Source organism: Serinus canaria, chromosome 24 (assembly GCF_022539315.1).
Source record: "Serinus canaria isolate serCan28SL12 chromosome 24, serCan2020, whole genome shotgun sequence".
Taxonomy (NCBI): domain Eukaryota; kingdom Metazoa; phylum Chordata; class Aves; order Passeriformes; family Fringillidae; genus Serinus; species Serinus canaria.
In genome coordinates this window covers 836,060-857,287 of record NC_066337.1, presented here as the reverse complement: position 1 = coordinate 857,287, position 21,228 = coordinate 836,060, and the positions used below count along the sequence as shown (strand labels likewise).

The following is a 21,228-nucleotide window of genomic DNA, read 5'->3' as shown; positions in this document are numbered from 1 at the left end:
GGAGTCAGTGCCTGTCAGCACAGAAAGTCTGAAATTCTCACATCCAGGGTTCCAACATTTTGTTATAGCAGCCCAGAAACATTTTAGAAACATTACTACAAGTGCACAGCCTGGAAACAAAATTCACCTTCCTGAACATAATATTTAAGTGCAAAAATTTCAATTTATTTTTCAATTTTAAATATAGATATAATATAGATACACTTTTGGGTTTTAGCAAAAGCTTTTAGAGTTCATGCTAATTCATGTCAATTTCTGTTAATTTTAAACGTGATTTGAATTTCTAAGTCACAAACATCTCTGCATTGTAGTGTTTCATGGTGAAACTCTCAAGGGTTTTTCTACTTTAGGGTGAGTTTAGCAGCACATTTTTCTGGTTTCTGAGAACACAGCAGAGCACAGAGTTGGAAACAGAAAGCAGCCTTGCACCTCTACAGAGAGATGATGCTGTTAAAGACATCAAACAGCAGCATGGTGTTTTTCCCTCATGAGTGTACAGTAGATGCTGATTTTGCCCTCAGATAGAGGCCTTTGTGGCATTTGCTCTCTCGTGGGGATCATTTGCAGGCTGAACTCCATCTCACCCTGCCTGTACCTCAGTGGCATTTCTTGACTCCTTGAAAACCCCATGGGTATTTGCACTGTGTTGCCAATCTCAGAACTGGGGTGAAACATGGGAAAAGGAGAGAACACAGAGAGAAGGATGGATCTTGGAAGTGCCTTGGGTTACCTTTGGCTACCAAGCATGGTTTTCTCAGGAAAAGGAGGAAGGAGCATTTGCAGCATTGCCAGGCTGCCCAAATCAAGGCTGGGACTTGGACCAACTTGGTGTAGGAGAGGTGTCCCTGTCCCTGTCCATGGCAGGAGATGGGATGGTATGGGATGAGCTTTAGGTCCCTCCCAACCCAAACCATCCTGGGATTCTGTGGTTGCTGCAGTTGCTCACCCCCCCAGTGCCAGACCCACGCACACAGAGGGATTCCTCCCTTTCCACTCCTCTATCCCAGGGAAATCTGGCAGGGAAAAGGAGCCCTCCACATCCCCTGAGCTGCATAAACCACACATGTCAGGGCTCTGCAGGTTCTGTAAGCACAGGCTCTGTATCACCCAGAGTGTATCTGTACTTGTACACCCAAATTGTTCAAGCGTTCCATGTGCTCTGGAATGAAATATCCTGGGTTGTCCTTCTGTGGTGATTCCTGTGTAGCCATTTCCTCCTCTGCTCAGAAGAAAGGGAAATAGCTCTGCCTGGACAAACTGATTCATGAACAGCTGTAGGAGCCCTGGGTGCCATAGAAAAGGCCCCTGGACTGTGTTGGTTCTTGGCAAATAGGAAATCCTTCATCACAGATTTGCTCAAGACTCCAAGGTTCTTGACATAAAATATGTGCTCAGTGTCCCTAAAGAGAGGTAACCCCCTGTCAGGAGAGAAGAAAAGGCTGCTGTGAATGTCAGGGCCATGCACTGCCAGAGCTCCCAGCCTGCCTCTGGATAACTCCTTAGCATGGGAGCTCCAGGGCACCCAGGACAGGAGAACATTCCCTCCATCCTCCATCCCCTCATCCCTGCCCTGCATGTCCATCCCAGTCCGTGGGGATGGACTGGGCAACTCTAACCACTCATTCCCCTGCCCATCAGCTGCCTGGCCAACCCCACACATGTGCGAGTGGCCAATCCCAACCCTAATCCCAATGCCAATGCCAATCCCAACCCCAATGCCAGTGCCAATGCCAATGCCAATCCCAGCCCCAGTGCCAGTGCCAATGCCAACCCTAATGCCAACCCCAATCCCACCTAACTCCAGCTGCAGGCTGAACAACACCCAGTGCCCCTCTGCCCCTGCCTCTCTTGCTGTCAGTGTCCTCTCCCCGAGCTGCAGCTGCCCCCCAGCAGGGCCAGCCTGGGCTGTGCTCTCAGGGAGTGCCGTGGGCTGGGGTTTGTGTGCTCTGCCAGGGACAGCTCCAGGGACTGCCAGTGCCAGGGGACAGCAGGCACACTGCCTGGCTTTGCTCTTTCCCTCACACCAGGAGCAGGGCTGAGGGTGTTGTGGGGGTTTGGTCCTCAGCAGCGTGGCAGAAGGGTCTTTGAAGGATCTCTCCAAGTGCTAGCCAACATGGAAAGCTCACTCAGCTCTCTACCCATGCCAGGATCCCCTGGTTTAGCCTCAGACTGGAAAGAATTTTCCAGGTAAGTGCATCCTAACTGTCTGTAGGGGATGCCCAGGCAGGCATCAATGTTCTAGGGGAGAAGATGGGAATTCTGTATTATTGCAATATTCAGATGTAGAAATTTCATTACCTCCTCTACTGTGATCAGACCCTGCGGCAGGTTATGGCCTCAAAATCTGCCCTTGCCATCAGACAGCATCTTGCTCAGAGCAAAACCCACTTAAAATTATGTTTAAAAGACAAAACAAAATAAACAAAAAAAATTAATATTTGAAATTTTACTGAATAAAGGAGGAGGATTATTTAGATGAATGCTGGGTAAAGTTTAACCCAATTTACAACCAATGTTAATAATAAAATTTTCCTTATATTTTACAGAAATTCAAAATGAATTCCAGACCTTGACTGTATTTACTGAGCTTCCCCTAATCTGCATTTTTAGCTAAACTCAGTGAGGGATTTTTTAAAAATATTACAAATGTGTCTGATCTTCAAATGTGAAAGAAAGTTCTCCTGTGCTGAGGGATGTGGGCAAACTTTCCCGGGCAATCCCAGCTGTGGCACAGATATTGTCCAGCTGAAATAATGAAATTTGGGAATGCTTTGAAGCCGTTCTGCAGAGACGTCTCAGAGCAGCTGTGGCTGCCCCTGGATCCCTGGCAGTGCCCAAGGCCAGGCTGGACAGGGCTTGGAGCAGCCTGGGATAACTGGAGGTGTCCCTGCCCATGGCAGAGGTGGGACTGGATGAGCTTGAAGGGTCCTTCCAGTCCAAACCCCTCTGGCTTTCTTTGATGTGATGTTTCTCTTGCTCCAGAACCGCCAAGGTTCGGGGCCCCCAAGGTGTTTGTGCCCGGGGGCTGTGTCAGCCCAAGGCAAGGGACCTGCTCTGGCGCCGGCAGGGAGGAGCTCCCCGCGAAGCCCCGTGTGAGCCCTCTAGTGGGATCTGCCGGCTCCTTCCGCCCCAGCATCTCCCCCCTGTCTGCCTGTACCTGGCTGGGACAAACCACCCGAACCTTGCCATCTGCTGCAGCCTCTTTCAGTGGAGTCTCCTTCCTCCCGAGGCATTCCTGAGAGCAGGGTTGAAGCCCAGGCAGATGCAAGTCTGGAGGAGCTGGCTGTTCCCTCTGTAAGAGGGGACCACAGGCAGAACCCCAGTGTCTGTTCTTCCTTCCTTCACTCAACACCAGTGTTGTAGGTTGATAAGGGAGTGAGTTTTCTTGGGAAGTTATAGTCAAACTAATCAGTAGTCAGATTTGATAAATTAAAAATGGGGCTCTACACCAAAAAGCAGCAAATTTCAAAAGAAAAGAGGGGTGGAAGAAAGGAGGCATGAAAGGATAGGAAAAGAAGGATAGAAAGGAGGAAATATTCCTGAGTCAGGTTCAGAAATTCCTGAAATCCATTATTTTGCTCTTTCAAGCAGAAGTCAAAGGTGGTTCCCAGAGACCTGGGACAGTGATGGTTTTGTTTCCACACCTCTGGAGCCCAGGCTGGAGCTGTACAGAGGATTTACTGGTCAGTGCCAGGGAAGCTGTTTGTCCATTTTGGCCAGTCTAGGAAAAACTGTCCCAAACAAAAGATGCAAACTCTTGGCATCCCCAGAGAGAGCTGCTGGAACAAGGAGCCTCTGGACAGTGGGAATGGTTGTGCTTCCGTTCCTTGGACTCTGCCCCTGCCACAGGATCTGTGCTCTGGGGAGCTTGTGAATGAGCTGTGCCCATATACCTGTGGGCATCCACAGCCTGAGCAAATCCAGCATGGACAGCCACTGGAACCTCTGGGAAAAGCCAGGGGTTGATCTGACAGCTGAAATGCCCTGGCACAAACCCTTTCAAATGATGAGGGAATATTTCTTTGAATCCCAGACTGCCTGTGGGTGATGCAGGAGTTGAGGAAGGAGCGATATTCCATGAACTCATCCATGGCTCCCAGCTCCCTGCTCTCCTCTGACACTGTCGTTGTTCCCCAGGCTGAATCCTCTCCTGTGTAGGCACCCCCCCTCCTGCTGGGGTAAATCCCTCACCTGGGGCAGGGCAGGGGCTGCAGGGGTGACTCAGGCTGGCAGAACTTCTGAATTCCCAAGAAAAGGCTGTGTTTGGTAGGAAATGCTGGGTTCCAGAGGACACAAAGTTAAGGATCTTCTCCCTTTCTGTCACTGAAGAGTCCATGGTGCTTTCTCAGGGATAGCTCAGTCTCCTGCCCAGTTGGGTGAAGCTATTCCCAGTTATGTGTGTCCTACAGGGTCAGCTCTGGGTGCAGCCATCCCCAAAACTTCCCCAGAGGGAAGGGAGGCAGCTCTCCAGGCACAGGGACACGACCCTGCCAGGCACCTGGAGCACATTCAGTGTCCTGCAGGATTCATGGAGTGGCTCCTCTGCCCATAGTGCCCGGCAGGGGCACCTCAGTCCCTTGAAGTCCCTTCAGACCTTTCTGCCAGAGGTTTCTGGGACTTGGCTGTCCAGGTTGGGCTGCTGAGACAGAGCAAGAGATGGGCAGGGTATGAACTGGAGAGCAGAGTCTGTCATGTGAAAAATCACCCCAAAAACCTGAGGGGATCTCACAGCCTCGGGGTTATTTTAGTTGCTTCACTGTGAGGGTCACTGTGCATGATGTGAGCAGGGAGCACAGCCAGCCAAGGACTCTGCTCTGTCCCTGTGCTCATTCCAAGCCAGCAGAAACATGGAGAGGCTCTTTACAAAGTGTTGGTATCCAAGAGTCTGGATATCCCAGAGTCACAGAATCCTGAGGTTTGGGCTGGGAGGGACCTCAGACACCATCCAAATCCAAACCCCTGCCATGGGCAGGGACACCTTTCACTGTTCCAAGCTGCTCTAAACCCTGTCCAGCCCCTGGCCTTGGGCACTGCCAGGGATCCAGGGGCAGCCACAGCTGCTCTGGGCATCCTGTGCCAGGGCCTGTCCACTCTCAGAGGAATAATTCCTAATTCCCAACCTCCCATCCATTCCTGCCCTCTGGCAGTGGGAGCCATTCCCTGTGTCCTGTCCCTCCATCCCTTGTCCCCAGTCCCTCTCCATCTCTCCTGGGGCCCCTTCAGGCCCTGCAAGGGGCTCTGAGCTCTCCCTGGAGCCTTCTCCTCTCCAGGTGAGCACCCCCAGCTTTCCCAGCATGGCTCCAGAGCAGAGGGGCCCCTGGAGTAGCTTCATCTTCTCCTCTGGATTTGCCCCAGCAGCTCCACGACATTCTTGTCTTGGGGGCCCCAGAGCTGGACCCAGCACTGCAGGTGGGGTCTGTGCTGGAACAGTTCCCCATGGAGCTGCCTGAGTGAAATATATAGAATTATTTGATCATAAATAGTGCCTGTCCCATCTGCAGGGGCATTTTCCAGGGAAATTTTACTCCAGAGCAGGATGGAAGAGAGAACTCTGGTCCCCAGGCAGGGCAGGAGAGGAGGCTGGTCACTCACCTATGGGCACAACAGTCTGAGCCCCTGGAGAACAGTGTGAGACCCTGGGGCACAGTGTCACTCCATGGAGCAAAGTGTGACACCTGGAGCACAGTGTGACAGCCTGGAGCACGGTGTGAGACCATGGAGCACAGTGTCACACCCTGGAGCATGCTGTGACATTCTGGAGTACAGTGTGACAGCCTAGATCAGGATATGAGAGTCTGGAGCATAGTGTCACACCCTGGGACACTGTGTGACACCCTGGAGCATCATGTGACACCCTGGAGCAGGGTATGATTCCTTGGAGCACAGTGTCACACCTGGATCACGGTGTCACACCCTGGAGGACAATGTAACATGCTGGAGGACAGTATGAGCCCCTGGAGTACAGGGTCACACCTGGATCATCACACCCAGATCGTCCTGTCACACCTGGATCACACTGTCACACCTGGATCACTCTGTCACACCTGGATCATGCTGTCTCTCCTGGATCACACTGTCACACCTGGATCACTCTGTCACACCTGGATCACACTGTCTTTCCTGGACCATGCTGTCACACCTGGATCACACTGTCACACCTGGATCACGCTGTCACGCCCTGGAGGACAATGTGACACGCTGGAGGACAGTATGAACCCTGGGAGCACAGGGTCACACCCCTGAGCATGGTGTCACACCTGGCTCACAGTGTCACACCTGGATCATCACACCGGAGCATCGTGTCACACCCTGGATCATGCTGGCACTCCTGGAGCAGTATCACACCTGGAGCAGTGTCACACCTGGATCACACTGTCACACCCAAATCTCGGATGCCCCCCTGGCCCTCCCCAGCCCAGGCCATGCCCAAATTCTCAGCTCTGTGCTCAGCAGCACTTATCTCTGTGCCCAGCAGGTCTCAGCTCTGTGCCCAAGCTCTCAGCTCTGTGCCCAGCAGCACCCAGCTCCCTGCTGCTGCCCCAGGGCCATTTCCTGCCAGCACAGGCACTTGCCCACCTGGCAGGAGCAGTGCCCCAGGACCCAGCCCTCCTGATTCACCCTGGGAAAGCCCTCACAGCTCCTCAGCCTCTCCGGTTGCCCCGGGGACATCGAGCCTTCAGCAGTTGCCTCTCTGAAGGCAGATTTTGGTTCCCTGCCTGGAAAAACAGTAGGCGAACTAGTAAACCCTTAAATTCGAACATGTGTAAGTTATACATCTTATTTCCATTTTCCAGCAACATTCCCTTCGTCAGGCATGAGGAAAAAATTACCATCTGCCTTGGAATATCTCGGTGGAGCATTTATCTCCCAGCCATGATAACTGAATTTCAGGCACTGCTCCCCCCCCCAGCTCAGGTTAAGAGACAAATTTGTTTAGTGTCCTGCTTGGAACTCTTGCCAGCTGAGCTCAGAGGGTGGGATTTGTGCACTGTCGCCGTGCTTACCCTGCAGGGAATGGTTCCCTCCCGAAGCTCTTGGCTTCTGCCAGAAGAGGAGGACAGCTCTGGGATTAAACATGGCCTAAACTGCCCTGGAAATGGCTCTGGGATTAAAGCCTGGGTTTGTTCTGTGTGCAGAGGTTGTGCACTAATTCCCCCCTTGGGAAGGTGAGGACAATGATGTGCCCTTCCCTGGAAGCCCCTCAAGGTGGGATGTGCTGTGTGTGCCTGGCAGGCTTGGGGCTGGGCTTTGAAGGGATGAAAGGCAGGAGCAGCTCCTGCAGCTGGAGAAAAGCACAATCCCTGCTCCCACTCAGGCTCTGGAGACTCACAGAGTCTTCTCTGAAGACCCAGAGTCTTCCCAAGGCTCTGCAGTAGGCCAGGCCTTAGCATGGTGCCACCTGAACTGCTGGATGTCCCCTCTTTGTCACTCCAGCACCTCAGGAGTTAAACTGGGGCCAGAGCCCTTTTCACACCTGATACTGGGGTCTGAAGTTCCTGACTCATGCCTGGGGCATCCAAGATTCCCAGATTTCCTCACCAGGTAGTGAACTGTGGCACTATTAATCGGAGAATAATAAAATAACAGAATAAGAGAATAATTGAACAATAGAATAATTGAACAATAGAATAATTGAACAGGCTGTGTTTAGGGGACCCACAGGATCACCGAGTCCATCTCCTGTCCCTGCACAGGACACCCCAGCAATCCCACCCTGTCCCTGAGTGTTATCCAAATGCTCCTGCAGTTCTGGAGGCTCCAAGAACAGACAAGCTCCATCCCATTCAGCCCTGGATAGATCAGTCTGTGCTGCCATTGGGTGTTCTCTGGGGACAGTCCTCTTCCTTTGGGTGGGTGTTCTGGGTTCTTTGTTAAAGTCATGAAAGGGCTGTTCCTGTGTCCCTGTGAGCTCTGCAGAAACACCTCAGGGCAGGTGAGCAGAGCACCTGTGTCCCACTGCCAGGCTGCACTGCAACAGGAGGGGTGTTTTAGCACCACAAAGGGTGGAACAGCCCAGCAGGTCTCCCAGGAGCAGCCAGCTGGCCTGCAGGACTGCTGGAATGCACTGAGCAGCCAGGGGTGAGGGAGTGGGGTGGAACCCACAGACTGCTGTCCTGGGCACTGGCTCCTTACCTGGTTTGGGAGTGTTGGTATTTCAGAGCTGCTGCACACATGGCCTTGTCTGGAGTCATTCCCTTGGAGACTCCAGCTGCATTATCAGAGATCCCCTGGGTGCCCCACAGAGCCCTTATGACACCCAGTAACGTGTCAGGAATGGCCTCTCCATAAGGGAGAGGGACAGCTGAGTGTCCCCAGTGGGCCAGCCCCTCCTGTGTGCAGGGATGGAGGGGCTCTGATGCTGACCCAGCTTTGCTTTGTCTTGCAGGGAGTCTCCCGTGGACTGCAGCGTGAGCAAGTGTGGCAAGCTGGTGGGAGCAGGGAGCGAATCCAGCCCCATGAGCTACAGCACCTACATGGATGAGAAGAACGGGCCTCCCCCCAACATGACCACCAACGAGAGGAGGGTCATCGTCCCTGCAGGTACTGCCACGGGCCGGGGCAGCCGTCCCTGCTCTGCCTGGAGGAGATTTTTGTTTGGTTTGTTTATCCACTCCCAGAGGAATTTTCTGTCTTATAAACCACACAAAAAATAAGGAAAATATCAGAGTTTCTGGGTAGTGGCAATTCCCATGTCCCAGTGCATGATCTGAATCAGGATAGGCAGCAGATAACTGGTGCTTCTTCTTTTTTTTTTTTTTTTTTTAATTTTATTTTTAATTTTTCTTTCCCAGATTGAAGTGTTGTTTTGGTGTGATGAACCAAATCCATCTCCTGTCATGTGTTAGAGGAGAATCTGCTTCCTGGGACACGCAGGGGATGATCAAAGAGGAATGAAGTGGGCCCAAGTTATAACTCCCCTGGTGCTCTCAGGATCTAGCTGCACTTTCAAGTCATACTGATTGATTCAAAATGAGCTATTTTGTTTCCTTTTTTATTTTTTTGTTTCCTTTATTCTACTTTTTAGAAGTAGAAACCCAGAAAAATTCTATTTTGAAGGAACTGCATTATCCTTCCAAAAATTGTCACACAGAAACATTCCTGTCCAGCTTTGTGTTTGGTATCCACATCTGCTGCCTGGGGCTGGCAGGATGCTCTGGATGCATTTCGACACTCAGGGGTGAGAGCTGCTGTGGGGGGAACCTGAAATGAGGAGCAGTTTCCCTGTGAAGTTTATAAACAGCCAGGGCCAGGAAGTTTCCAGCAAAGGAGCCAAGTGCTGGCCCAGTGACATCCCAGAAGTGGCCCAGCTCTGAGGCTTTCAGCAGGGCAGGAGAGCAGGCAGACAGTGCTGGCAGGAGGAAATGCACTCGTGGAATTCAGCTCCTTTCTCTGAGTGTGTCTTGACCACGAGCAGATGACAGTTCCCAAGCATTTGTTTGCCATTTAGGATGAAAAGGAAAGGCTTGAACTGAATGCAGTGAGGAGAAGCCAATAAAGGATTGATGGCAAACCTCTGAATCCCATTCAGGCTGATGTTTGAGAGACTGGCTGAGCTGCTTGGGGACAGCAGCACAGGTGTGTCCAGTGTCACCCTGCCTGGAAAGGTGCAGCTGGCACCAGCCAGTCCCTGTGTAATTAAAGATGTTCCAGGGGCAGTATTTATCCTGTATGTTTAAAAAAACCAAAGGTGAGCTGAAGTTTAGCATTGTTGAGATAGAGGGAATTACTTTCAGTGCCCTCAGTGGAAGAGAAAATTTGGAATCTCCTCTTTGAAGGAAAGTTAAGGAAAGGACTTTTCCCCCCCTTATGACCATTCACAAATCAAACCCTTGAGATCCTTGTGAAAGAGCAGAGATTTACCAGACTTTGGAAGACAATAATGAACATCATCCCAGATCCCTGGCTGCAGGAGAAGGCGCCCCAGTCATCCAAGAAAGACATTTGGATATTTTAATTTAATCCAGAATGGAGATTTATAGCGCATTAGGGCGAAGATAAGCAAGAATAATGTCACATTAAGCTTACAATAGTAGTAATAACAAGCTCTAAGCCATGTTTCAAGAAGGCAGATTTTCAGACACCATTCAATGTCTTTTACAGTGTTTACAGGGAAGCCACAAATTTACTCTACCCTCTAGATGTTGGGTTGTTTTCAAAACCCAAGATAAATAAGTCTTTTAATTAAAAAAATAAAAAAGAATCCTCCCTTGAATACTTGCATTGTAAAATTTGCAGCATTTGGCCAGTATTTAGAAAACAGAATTTCAATTAACTGTTGCCAAAACCTGAAGGAAATCCATGTTGTTCTCAGAGCAGACTGGGGTTGCAAAGGTGTGGGGTTGTAAATTCCTGTTCTGAATTCAGCTTCCAGCAGCCCAGGTTTTCTGGGGATTCAGTGGGGAAAGGTCTCAGTTACATTTCTGGTCCCTTGGTCTCAGTTCCCTGTTTGGTGCTGTTATTGCAGAGATGCCCTGGAATGCCAGGTGTGGGCACCTCCTGACCTTTTGTACCCAGGGCTACCCTCAGCCTGGGCACCCAGTGTCCAGCCCTGGGCTAAGGCATTGCTTTATACCCCCTAAATCCAGGCAGAGGCATTTCTTGTTCTGCCCAGAGCACCCCCAGAGCCCTGGGCATGTTCCTGATCCATGTTCTCAGCTCCCTGGGATCAGAGTGTCTGAGGTCTGTCTCAGAGCTGGGCCAGCTGTTAATGACACATCAGACATCTCCAAAGTCTGAACTCCTCTGCAATCCTGTGCAGCTGCAGCAGAACATGAATGTGCAACTCCAGCTTGGAAATCAGATCCGTGGGGAGCAGCAGCACAGGAAACATCTGAGAATGCTGATATGCTCTGAAAATGGCTGTCAAGCACTGTGGCACCAGCTCTTGCTGGGCCCTCTGATCTAATACCCTTTGCAGAATTCAAAGGCTGATTGCTGTTTTTAACCACTCATCTCCACGGGGCTGAGCTCCAGCCGGGCTGGAGCAGCTCCTACGTCAGCAGCAGCAATAACGATCCCACAGCTGGAGCTCTGCTGGCACTCCGGGACGCCCAGACAGCACAAAATGCACCAGCCCTCGCACAGCTGGCTGCCTTACAGGGACAGGGGAGGCAGGACTGTGCTCCTGCCCGGGGTGAACAACTCCCACTCACACCCAGGGCACGCTGCTCTGTTCTATTATTTATTTTATTTTATTTTATTTTATTTTATTTTATTTTATTTTATTTTATTTTATTTTATTTTATTTTATTTTATATTTTATTTTATTTTATTTTATTTTATTTTATTTCTTTTGTTACTATTTATTTTTTAAATTTAATTTAATTTAATTTAATTTAATTAATTTTTTAAAATTTTTATTTTAATGTGTTATTTTTATTTTTTATTTTCTTTTCTGAGTCCCTTTGCTGACCATGAACAGGGTCTCTTGTGCCAGCTCTGGGGCTCCCTAATGCCCCTGGTGGGACTCACACAGCCCTGATGTCCCTGCACAGCCTTGCAGAGCCACACTGGGACAGGAACTCCCTCTCAAAAGGCTCAGCTTCCTTCGGGAAGCTTTTTTCCAGACAGAGAAGAGTCCAATGTCACCAGGGCTGTTCCCAAGCAGAGGAGGGAGCTTTGGGCAGGTGGGGAAGGCAGAAGTGACCAGGCCAGGTTGTCCATGCTGAGCCCTGCTCCAGCACGGTGCCTGTTCATCCTGAACAGGGGTCAGTAAATTTAATATCTCTGCCTGTGGAAACAATGGCTGGTGCTGTGACGGGGCTGCAGGGACTCTGGAGGTGTGTGTGTGCCCATCCTCTGTTCTCCCCTGGCAGATCCCACCCTCTGGACCCAGGAGCATGTGCGCCAGTGGCTGGAGTGGGCAATCAAGGAGTACGGCTTGATGGAGATCGACACCACCATCTTCCAGAACATGGACGGCAAGGAGCTCTGCAAAATGAACAAGGACGACTTCCTGCGCACCACCTCCCCCTACAACACAGAAATTCTGCTGTCTCACCTCAGTTACCTCAGGGAAAGTGAGTATTGCCCTGCCCACCCCAGCCCCCGCCCCAGGGTGAACTCCCCGGGCTCCTCCTGCAGCAAGGCACAGGGAAATGAGCCAAAGGCAAGCAGAGAGAGCAAACAGGGAAACAGGGAGTAAAATGGGCTTGGAAAGTTCAGATGAACACAGATGGAGCTACTGGTGCTATCAGGGAGGTGAAGAACTGAGCAGGGCTCTGGAGGAGATTAGATAAGTCTTACAGATAATAACATCTGTGGCTATGTGATAAAAATACACAACTTTGCCATGGAGATTAAACCTGACATTAACTGATTTGTCTCAGGCAAACAGTTCCATAGGTCTGCAGATAGAGGGCTGTGCCCTCCCCATAAGCAGGACCCACAACTGGCCAGGGCTGGAGCTTTCCTGTGCTCCGGCAGGCCCAGGTTTGTGGGAGAGTTCAAAACCCAAGAGTGATTCCCCATATGTAAATCTGCTGCTTGCAGATGACCCAAGACTCTGAAAAAAAAGGTTATGGAAGCTCTTTATTGCTCCTTTCTGCCCCACACTTGAGTATGGGATGGATCCAATCCTCCTTTTTGCTCTATTAAGCCCCAAAAACCCAGGAGTTGTGAGCAGGCTGGAAAAGTGTTATCCCAGCACCCAAACAGAAATGATCACCTTAGGGATGGCACATGCACCTGATGCTGGGAGTCTTAGATTTCAGCTTTTCCAAGACTTCTGTGCAATCATGATCACATTCACAGCTTCCAAATGTTTCCTCTTCACCTTTAAATGGAGCTAAAAGCATTTCTTTCCCCCACAAAGGTGTGCTGAGGATAATGGTGCTCTGATGAGGCAGAGAACTGGAGCTGGGCCCCACATGCTCTGCTGTTTTTCCCAGTGAAACAACTTTTATAGGAGTATAATTATTTAAGGACTCAAAAATCAGGAGATGGTGCCATAAATCAAGGTGGAAGGGCAGGGAGAGAAAGGCAAAAGTGTATTTTCTCCACTAGAAAATCCAATTGTGATGAAAAGGCAGCTGAAGATGTCTCCTCTGGCCAGCAAAGCAGAGATACAGAATTTAGGGTGTTTCTTCAAAGCTGATCTCTCCCTGCCCAAAACCAGTGGGAGTTTCACAGATTCCAGTGGCACAGAAGTTAGATCACAGATGGGTGCCTCTGGAAGCCCCACCTTTATTTTTCTTGAGAAGTAGAGCCAAGGAAATGATTCACAACAAAAAAAAAAAATCCCCAAACTGTTGGATTTGAACAGTTGTCCCTTGTGACTGGACAATAAAACAATTTCCCATCCAAACTCATTGGCAAATTTAATTCTGTTCCATCAGAAAAGAGCTGCTAGCCCACAGGAAGCTTTTGAAGGATTGCCTGTGGAATTAGACCATTTCCTGGGAAATGGGAAGGCAGTTTTGTGCAGGCAGCAGTGCTTGGGCCAAACCAGCTGCCTGGGGCTGGGGAAATCAGGCACTTTGGAACCGGAAACACTTCTCAATTCCCACAAGATAAACACCCAAGTGAGAGACTTGAGTTGTGCTATTGATAAGGTTTGAGAATTGTCAGAGAGATGGAGTTGGATGGAGTCAAAGCACACGAGCAGGCTGCATTTGGAAAGCTTAGCAGAGGAGTAGAATTCTCCAGGTGGCATCTCCAGGATCATCCCCAGTGTTTGTGTCCCGTGGTTTGGGCTCACCAAAGGCAGTATCAGGGGAATTGCATGGTTGATCTCATGGCACGAGCCCCAAAACCTGGGTTCAGTGGCCACTTTCACCATCTGCTGCTGCTCATTTGCTCAGGAGCAGCTTCCTGCTTGATCCCTTGGACACTGAGGTCTGGTCACACTGGTCTCCACGCCCAGCAAGGCAGCACCAGGGCACGCTGACATTCAGTACAGCAGTCCCTGGGTCTGCCTTTAAATATCTGAAATGAGGAGGTTTTGCTGTCTGTAAGGTGGCACCAGCCATCCTGCCTTCTTTCTGGGCCCCTCCATTGGGATTGTGAGGAATGATACTTCCAAAAGTTTATAAGGTTTATTAAAACCTTATTAAAAATATACAACAGCAGACTGAATAGAGAAAATATTACGGTGCCGGGAGCAGAGGATTTTTCCCACCATGTCGTCATCCACACCATGGAGGTTTTGCCTTATAACCCTTTATCCCCTGCCAAAGTTCTGTCCATTGACTCTTTCTTCAGTGTCCAGTGGTGGAGATCACTTCCTGACACCCTGAGATCACTTTCTTTCACACTGGAGGTCAGCTGTTGCCATAGTAACAAGCCAACCCTCCCAAATGTCCCAAACCCAGGCCACCCCCTGATAACAATGCGAGGGGGGTAAAACATAACTATACATTTATAAAACTTCTCTTACATATACTTAATATTTGCCTTTTAATGGTGAGAGTCAGCCATGGCATTCCTCCTCTACCGCAGGAGGGTGGGTCTGTGGAGCAGGGGCTGTGCCTCACCGTGCTGGCTGTGCCCAGCACTGCAGCCCTGGTGCACCTGCAAGATTTAAGTGCTGCTGCAATAATGATCATCAGAACATCCTGTCCTGCCAGGGCAGTGCCTGCAGTGATTTCTGTGCTATTAAGCCACTGCAAAACCCAAGGAACTTTGCTGGACTCAGGCAGAGTGCTCACTCCTGTTTCACAGGGAATTCAGTGCCAGTCCATGCCACTTTAGGATGGTGGATCTTTGTGTGCTGATCCCAGCCGTGCTCATCAGAGCAGCTGCTGGAGCTGGGCAGAGCACTCCTGCTTCCCTGCAGCTGCTCCCAGCCCGAGGACAGGCTGCTCTGGGCACTGCTGGGTGTCTCCCTCATGCAGAAACCCCTTCCAAATGAGCTGATGGCTTTTCCAGAGCACCGAGCCTGGAGCTCAGTGCCATGGGGATTTGGGCTTTCATTTTCACAAGTTTTCCCCTTTTGGAAGAGTGTTTTTCCCGCAGAGATTCCCTGCTTAGGGTAGGGAACAGGTGATGGCCACCAGCACAGGAGGATTTGGGGGCAGTGCAGCCCTACAGGCTGGGTTGCCTCTGCCCAGGCTCTCTAAAGGTGTTTGTGGTCTCAGGATGTTAAGCTGGATATGTGATGATTTATGAATCCTCAACTTTGGGGTTTGTTTTGCAAGAAACAAAGCTGATCTGAACTTTCTGAGCTGTTTCCTCACCCGACAAGGAGAGCCCCTGAAAATGAGCTTTCCCAAAAGGTTCTCAACATTTTGCACTCCTAATCAGGGTGAAAACTTCCTTAAAGCTGTCTATGAAATGCATTATTTTGACCCATCTGAGTCCAGACTGAAAAAATAAACCAACAACATCTGCATGACCTCAACAAAATCTCAGTCTCAGTTTTAGCAGTAGAAGGTTCAAGGTGAGCTGTGTAATGCAGAGGAGAGTAACCCAAACTCATCATACAGCACCTTTAGTCTCCAGTTTAGGCCTGGCTCAGAATGGCGCAGTTGTTTCCTGTTGCCACAAGCCATGGAAGCTGGCAGGAATTCCAGAGCCTCTGTGACCCTCAGGAGATTTCAGAGTGAAGAGCCCAGTCCTTCAGCACTCTCCATCCTTTGGAGCCTCCCAAAACACCCCAGTGGCTCTTTCAGGGAACTCCCTGCCCACTCCCTCAAACAATCATCTTTCTTTGCATGTTCCTTTTTGTTCCCTCTCCAAAATCATGAAGCCATGCCTTGATTCACCTTCTTTTTGGTCATCCCCACACACTTAGGGGCTCCAGACTGATCTTTCTCCAGCACATTTTGCCTGGTGAATCCTCTCCAGGCAGCTGTTGGGAAGGGGAAGGGAGTTTTAGATGCATCCCTGCTGTGTTTGGGATGAAGATCAAAAGAAGCTGAGCTGCCACCTCCATCTTTTCCCTCCCTGGTGGTGGGGCCATGCTGTGGAGTGTGCACAAAGGGGAAGAGCCTAAAGAGGAAAGAATGAGGCTGTGGTGAGAAGTAGAAAACTGTTCAGTGGTTTTGAGCCTTGTGTTAATGCCCAACAAAACCATCCTGCCAAGTGCAGCAGGACCTGGATTCCAGCAGAGCTATGCAGGGCCTGGGGAAGCTGAGGGTGAAAAAGACTTTCAAATTAAATAAACCTGAGACTGTGGAACCAAGATGTTCCTGCCCCTCTGAAGGATGAGCTGCCTTGTGAGAGGGAAGGGTTTATGGGAAAAAACTCTCCTTCTTTTCAGTCCTTCTCCATATTTTTGTAATGAATGCAAGAGAAATAAAAGAAAGGGAAGGGTGGGGGGGTGCCATAAAGAACGTGTTTAAACATTAATTATGGGAAAACAGCCCTCACTGCATTAACCATACCACAGAGCTGATCCATCCATGGTGTCACTCACCCAGGGAGGGGGAATAGGAACAAAAATGAAAATTCATCACCCAAAACTCTGCCCCCGAAGGAGAGAGGGAGGAGCAGCCTGGCTTGTGTCTGTCTGTCTGCTTCCTTCTGTCCTGATCTGGGTCTTTGCATTTCTCCCTTTCCCTCCTCCATTGAAACCCTTAATAGGAAACACATTTCCCTCTCTGTGGTGTTCCCACCAGAAACCTCAGACTGCCGGGCAAAGGTGAGAACTTTGAGCAATTAAACCGGAGGAGGCGCCGGTCCTTTCCAGTGGCTTGGGCTGCATTTTTTACCCTAAAGTAGCTGTAGGTTGATCCTGCTCGCTCAGTGCTATTCATCACCCCACCCCCACCGCCCCAGCCACTCATTTGCAGCCCATTTAGTCATAGAAAACCACGTTTCTGAATTCCCCAGCACTTCCCTGTCTGGCAGGGGGAAGCTGGGCGTTGCATTCAGGATTGCTTTAAATAACCTGAAAAGGAGAGAGTGGTGGACAGTAGTTTCCCCACAGATATTCAAGAAAGAAATGCCAAAGCCAGAGACCATCCGATGAAAACATGAGTTACGTGGACAGAGTTGTTTCAATTCCCCCAGCAGCCAATCTCTCTAAATATTCCAGCCAATCCCTTTGTCCATTGGCAGCTTTCAGAGCCAGGGTGCCCTTGGGATCCCCCTGAACTCTTTACCTCCTCGTTCACCATCCATCCTGATCTTTAGAAGCATCCCCTGACTTGCAGCGTCTGGTACCATCCCTCCTCCCCTCCCTGCGAGCAGCTTTGTTTCCCAGCACCTCCTGCCTCCGTGTCCTGCTGGCTTGAGCAGTCTCTGGCTTTGTTTGCCTTGGAGAGGACAGAAATGCACTGCAGCCCAGGGCCAGCAGCATCCAGCACCTGCAAAGGCTCTCAAATCTGGCAGGGACCTGCCCAAGCCCCAGCTCTCACGGGAGAGACTCTGAGAGCACTGAGGGGCAGCTGGGGTCATTTGGGACCCTGTGCAGGTGGCAGGAGGAACGTGGCAGTGCAGGGCTCAGCCCGTCCTGCTCAGCTGGTGAGAGGGGTTCCTGCCCTGCTGAGGGGCTGGGGATGCTCAAGGGCAGGATCCCCTTCATGGAGGGGATCTGCAGAGCTGTAAAAGCACCCAGGGCAGGATTGGTGCTGCTCCAGCCATAGCCTCAGCACAAACAGGACCCTGTGCCTTGTCAGGGCTGTCACTGACCCGGCAGCAGCTGCTCCAAGAGCTGCTGGAAAGTGAGCCCAGGGGTGATGTGGGCACACTTAACCAGACAGCCATGAAATGGGTATTTCATGCTGCCTTCCCTGGACTCCCAGGATCTCCTCCTCCATTTTCAGGACAGTTTACAGGAGAACCAGAGGGAAATGCTTAGAAAGGAACATTTCCCCCACAGACTGTGCAGAACAGAGACCCTTCCAACAGGTTCTTTTTGTGCTGCACTTGTGTGTCATGTGGCGCTGGATAGAAAGGCCTCTCTGAAGCAAGGGAGGTGCTCCCAAATTCCCCAGAGCAGGGAGATGCTGGAATCCCAGTAAGAGCTGTGCAGCTGCTGGCCCCAAATCAAGCATGTGACACTCTAAAAATGGCCCAAAAGGTCCTGACAGTGCAATTTGTGTCTTTTCTCCTGCCTGTTCTTCAAACAGGAAATTTCTCTATCACAGTCAGAGAGAAAAGCTTCTTCCTTATCCTGTCATACAAACTGTGCCACAGGCATTTCTGGAGGATGTGCTGGGATAGATCCTGTACCGATACAACCTCACCCCTTAAGATCAGTTTTCAATGGGGGACATCAAGGGACTCAGTGAAGGAGACAAATATATTTTTTGCAGGTGAAGAAACAGCAGCACACGTGCCCTACAGCTACCAAGCTTTTAGATGAGTTTCACAGAAAATGTGTGCCTACTTAACAGCAAAATTAGCTTTTTTCATGCCATTAACAGCATTTCCTATCTGCCCTGATGGCTCCCCTTGGCAGAGTGTGCCCAGACTGCTCTAACTCCCTTTCTTTGCCTTGCAGGTAGCTCACTGCTGGTCTACAACACTCCATCCCACACAGACTCCTCACGTCTTGCCACCAAAGAAGGTCAGTGTCCTGCATATAAATGTCCCTGTTTGATTGGGTTCAAACTAGACCTTGTTAATAATAATACCCTTGGCAGAAAATGCTCTGCTCCATGCTGCATTCACAGCACAGTTAAAAAGGAATAATTCTCACTGTGCAGCCCCACCCAGGCTGGAAATGCCATTTCTGCTTGTCCAGCCAGCGCCATGGCATCAAAAGTGTCACTGTCACACTGGTGTTTTGCTGAGCTGGTGAACTGCTGGCACATTTTGTGTTCCTGATGGGAGCAGCTTGGATTCTCACACAGACAGCAAGGCCTGAGACTCTGTTTCTCTCTGAGTTCACAGTTGAAAGGATCAAATCTTCTCACAATGAATTTCACCACTGTAAAGGGCACTCAGGTATTCCAAACCCATCCATGGATCTGTAGCTCGTTTCAACCACCAAGCAAGACAAAATGTATCTTTTTGACGCTTTCATTTTGGACTAGTTTGATTTTCTTTTTTGTTTCAAATAACCCTTATTTTTATTTTTTAATCTAGTAGAAATTCTGACCGTGTAGCTATAGCTTAGAAACCTTGGAGTTTAAAAGTTAATAACCCTCTTGAGGCTCCTTCAGGCTTTGGAGTTGTTTATGGGCCCTTCAGTCAGGTGTTTCAGGTCTTCCTCTGCAGCTCCAACCCTGCTCCTTGTTCTTATTTTTATTGACAAACTGGACTCTCAGTTAGGAAAAAGTTGTGAGTATTGGTGTGACCACAGAATTCCAGAATGGTTGGGGTTGGAAGGGACCTTAAAGATCATCTGGTTCCAGTCCACGGCTATGGGCAGGGACGGGATGAAGCACATCCCTTATCTACCTAGAGAAGTTGAATTGATATAGTGAATATTTGGGTGAATTGATCACCCCCAAGTAGGGTGATAAAGAGCAAAAATGCATTCTGTGATCTGTAACTCCTCTGTAGGGACAGGAGCCTCTATTGGGGTTTTCCTTTCCTGTTGTGCTGCTGCAGGAACATTGGGTTTGTTCCCTGGGCTCTGTTCAGCTCTTCCTTGGAGAACTTTCTGGCAAGGGGTGAAACCCCTGCCCACCCCCCTGGAGCCAGCCTGTCCCAGTGCCAGCTCCCTGACTGCCACAAACAGCTCTCTGCTCTTCAGGAGAATGTGGCTGCATGGACGAGCCACAAGTTTGGATTAAAAGAGCGCTGGGGAAGGAGAGACAAAACTCCCATTGCACTGAGGGGCTGCAGCAAACAGAGCCCACATTTAACAGCTCCTGCAGGGAGGGTCTGGCTGCTTCCTTTCTGTGCTGCCCTCAGAGCCCTCCTTTCTCCTTGCATTTCATCCCCAACATCTGCCTCAGAGCTGGACACGAGATCAGGGCTGCTCCTCCAGCAGCTCCTTTTGTCCAGCAGTAAATGCCACTGCAGCTCCCTGGCACTGTTCTCTCCTCTGAGGCAGCCCCAGTTGATAAACCAGGGGCAATACAGGGACAGAGCCACTCAGGCTGTGCTCTGACTGCTGCTTTGACATTAACAATAATCTATTTAAAGTTCATCCAAGTTGGGCTTGCACTGCTTGGATAAAGGGAATAAAATAAAGAATAAAATAGGGACACGTTCTCCTTCACAATTTCCCCTTACACCCAAACCTCTGCTCATTCTGTCTCAGGCTAGGCAGTTGCTAAAATATAAAGCCAAGAAAAGTCTGATTTTTTTTTTCTTCAAGAGAAAATCTCTGTGTAGAACTGCACTCCTCTGAAATTTTAAACACTTTGTGACTTGGGCCTTGAGTCACTCAGGCTGAAAGAAATTTGAGGGGAAAGTGTCCCTCCCCCTGCATTTTTAGTGGCCTCGAGGGTGTCTCTGTAGTGCAGCTGACAGAGCTCTGGGTTCACTGCTGTCAGCATGGAGCCCTCAGCTTCACATGGAACTTTCATCATGTGTCAATAAAGGACCAAGCACGCCCTGGAGAGAGGCAAATAAAAATTAAGAACTATATAGAAACGTTGAAATCCCACCTATTCCTCCCCCATTTCTCCCTAGAGGACATAAATTCCACCATTCCTTCCACACTGGGTGTTGGTGTAGCACAAACTGCCCCACTCCAAGCCAATGCAGCTGGCTGAGGTTACTGAGATAAGGTCAGGAAAAGGGACAGGAGAGCAGGACAGGCTGGCAGATAAAGCACGGGGGGAGCAGAGTGAAGTGGCTCATCCAATAGCACAGCAGAAACTCTTGTTGCCCATAAAACTGGACTTGGAATTCCTCAGTCTGTTTTTTTTAGGAAACAAGATTTTCCTTGTTTCCTTTTTAATGGGCTCACTTCAAGATGATATTTTCACTCCAAAAGATTATATTCTTTTGCAAAAGGAATTTCAGGTTAAAAATTATGATTTTTGGAATGATTTTTTAACTTCTCAAAAGATTAAACAGTTTTCTTCATGCCAATGCATCTGGAATCTACCAATCCTGTAAATATTTCTCTTTTCTATGTCTGTGAATAAAAACAGATGAGTTTTTCTAACCACCTTCCATTGAGGATTCAAAAACAGGTGATGAAATAGTACCAACCATGCCAAAGATAGGAAAAAAATACCATTTTCTTCACTCCTCCTGTAGTTTTTCTCCCGACCTAGTGCAAATAAGCTGTTTGTGCAGATTGCAGGGAGAGACAGGAGCCCTTAGCATACATTGACACTGTGCTTTACACAACACATTCCATCCACGGCTGGAAAAAAGGAACCCACATGTCAAAGAAAAAAAGTGCAGCTGCAGCACAGACAGCTGCAGATGTTC

The 21,228-nt window shown here is 49.6% G+C and overlaps 1 protein-coding gene across 2 annotated transcripts in view; it reads left to right on the top strand.

Annotated features, from left to right (window-relative positions):
• The window catches only part of FLI1 (Fli-1 proto-oncogene, ETS transcription factor), a 103,001-nt gene that overhangs the window by 64,888 nt on the left and 16,885 nt on the right, over positions 1-21,228 (top strand). For both annotated transcript variants that reach the window (XM_018922798.3, XM_009097826.4), the window contains 3 exons: positions 8,387-8,541; positions 11,817-12,020; positions 18,389-18,454. In XM_018922798.3, the coding sequence (XP_018778343.1) occupies positions 8,387-8,541; positions 11,817-12,020; positions 18,389-18,454 (425 nt within the window). The remainder of the gene's footprint in view (positions 1-8,386; positions 8,542-11,816; positions 12,021-18,388; positions 18,455-21,228) is intronic.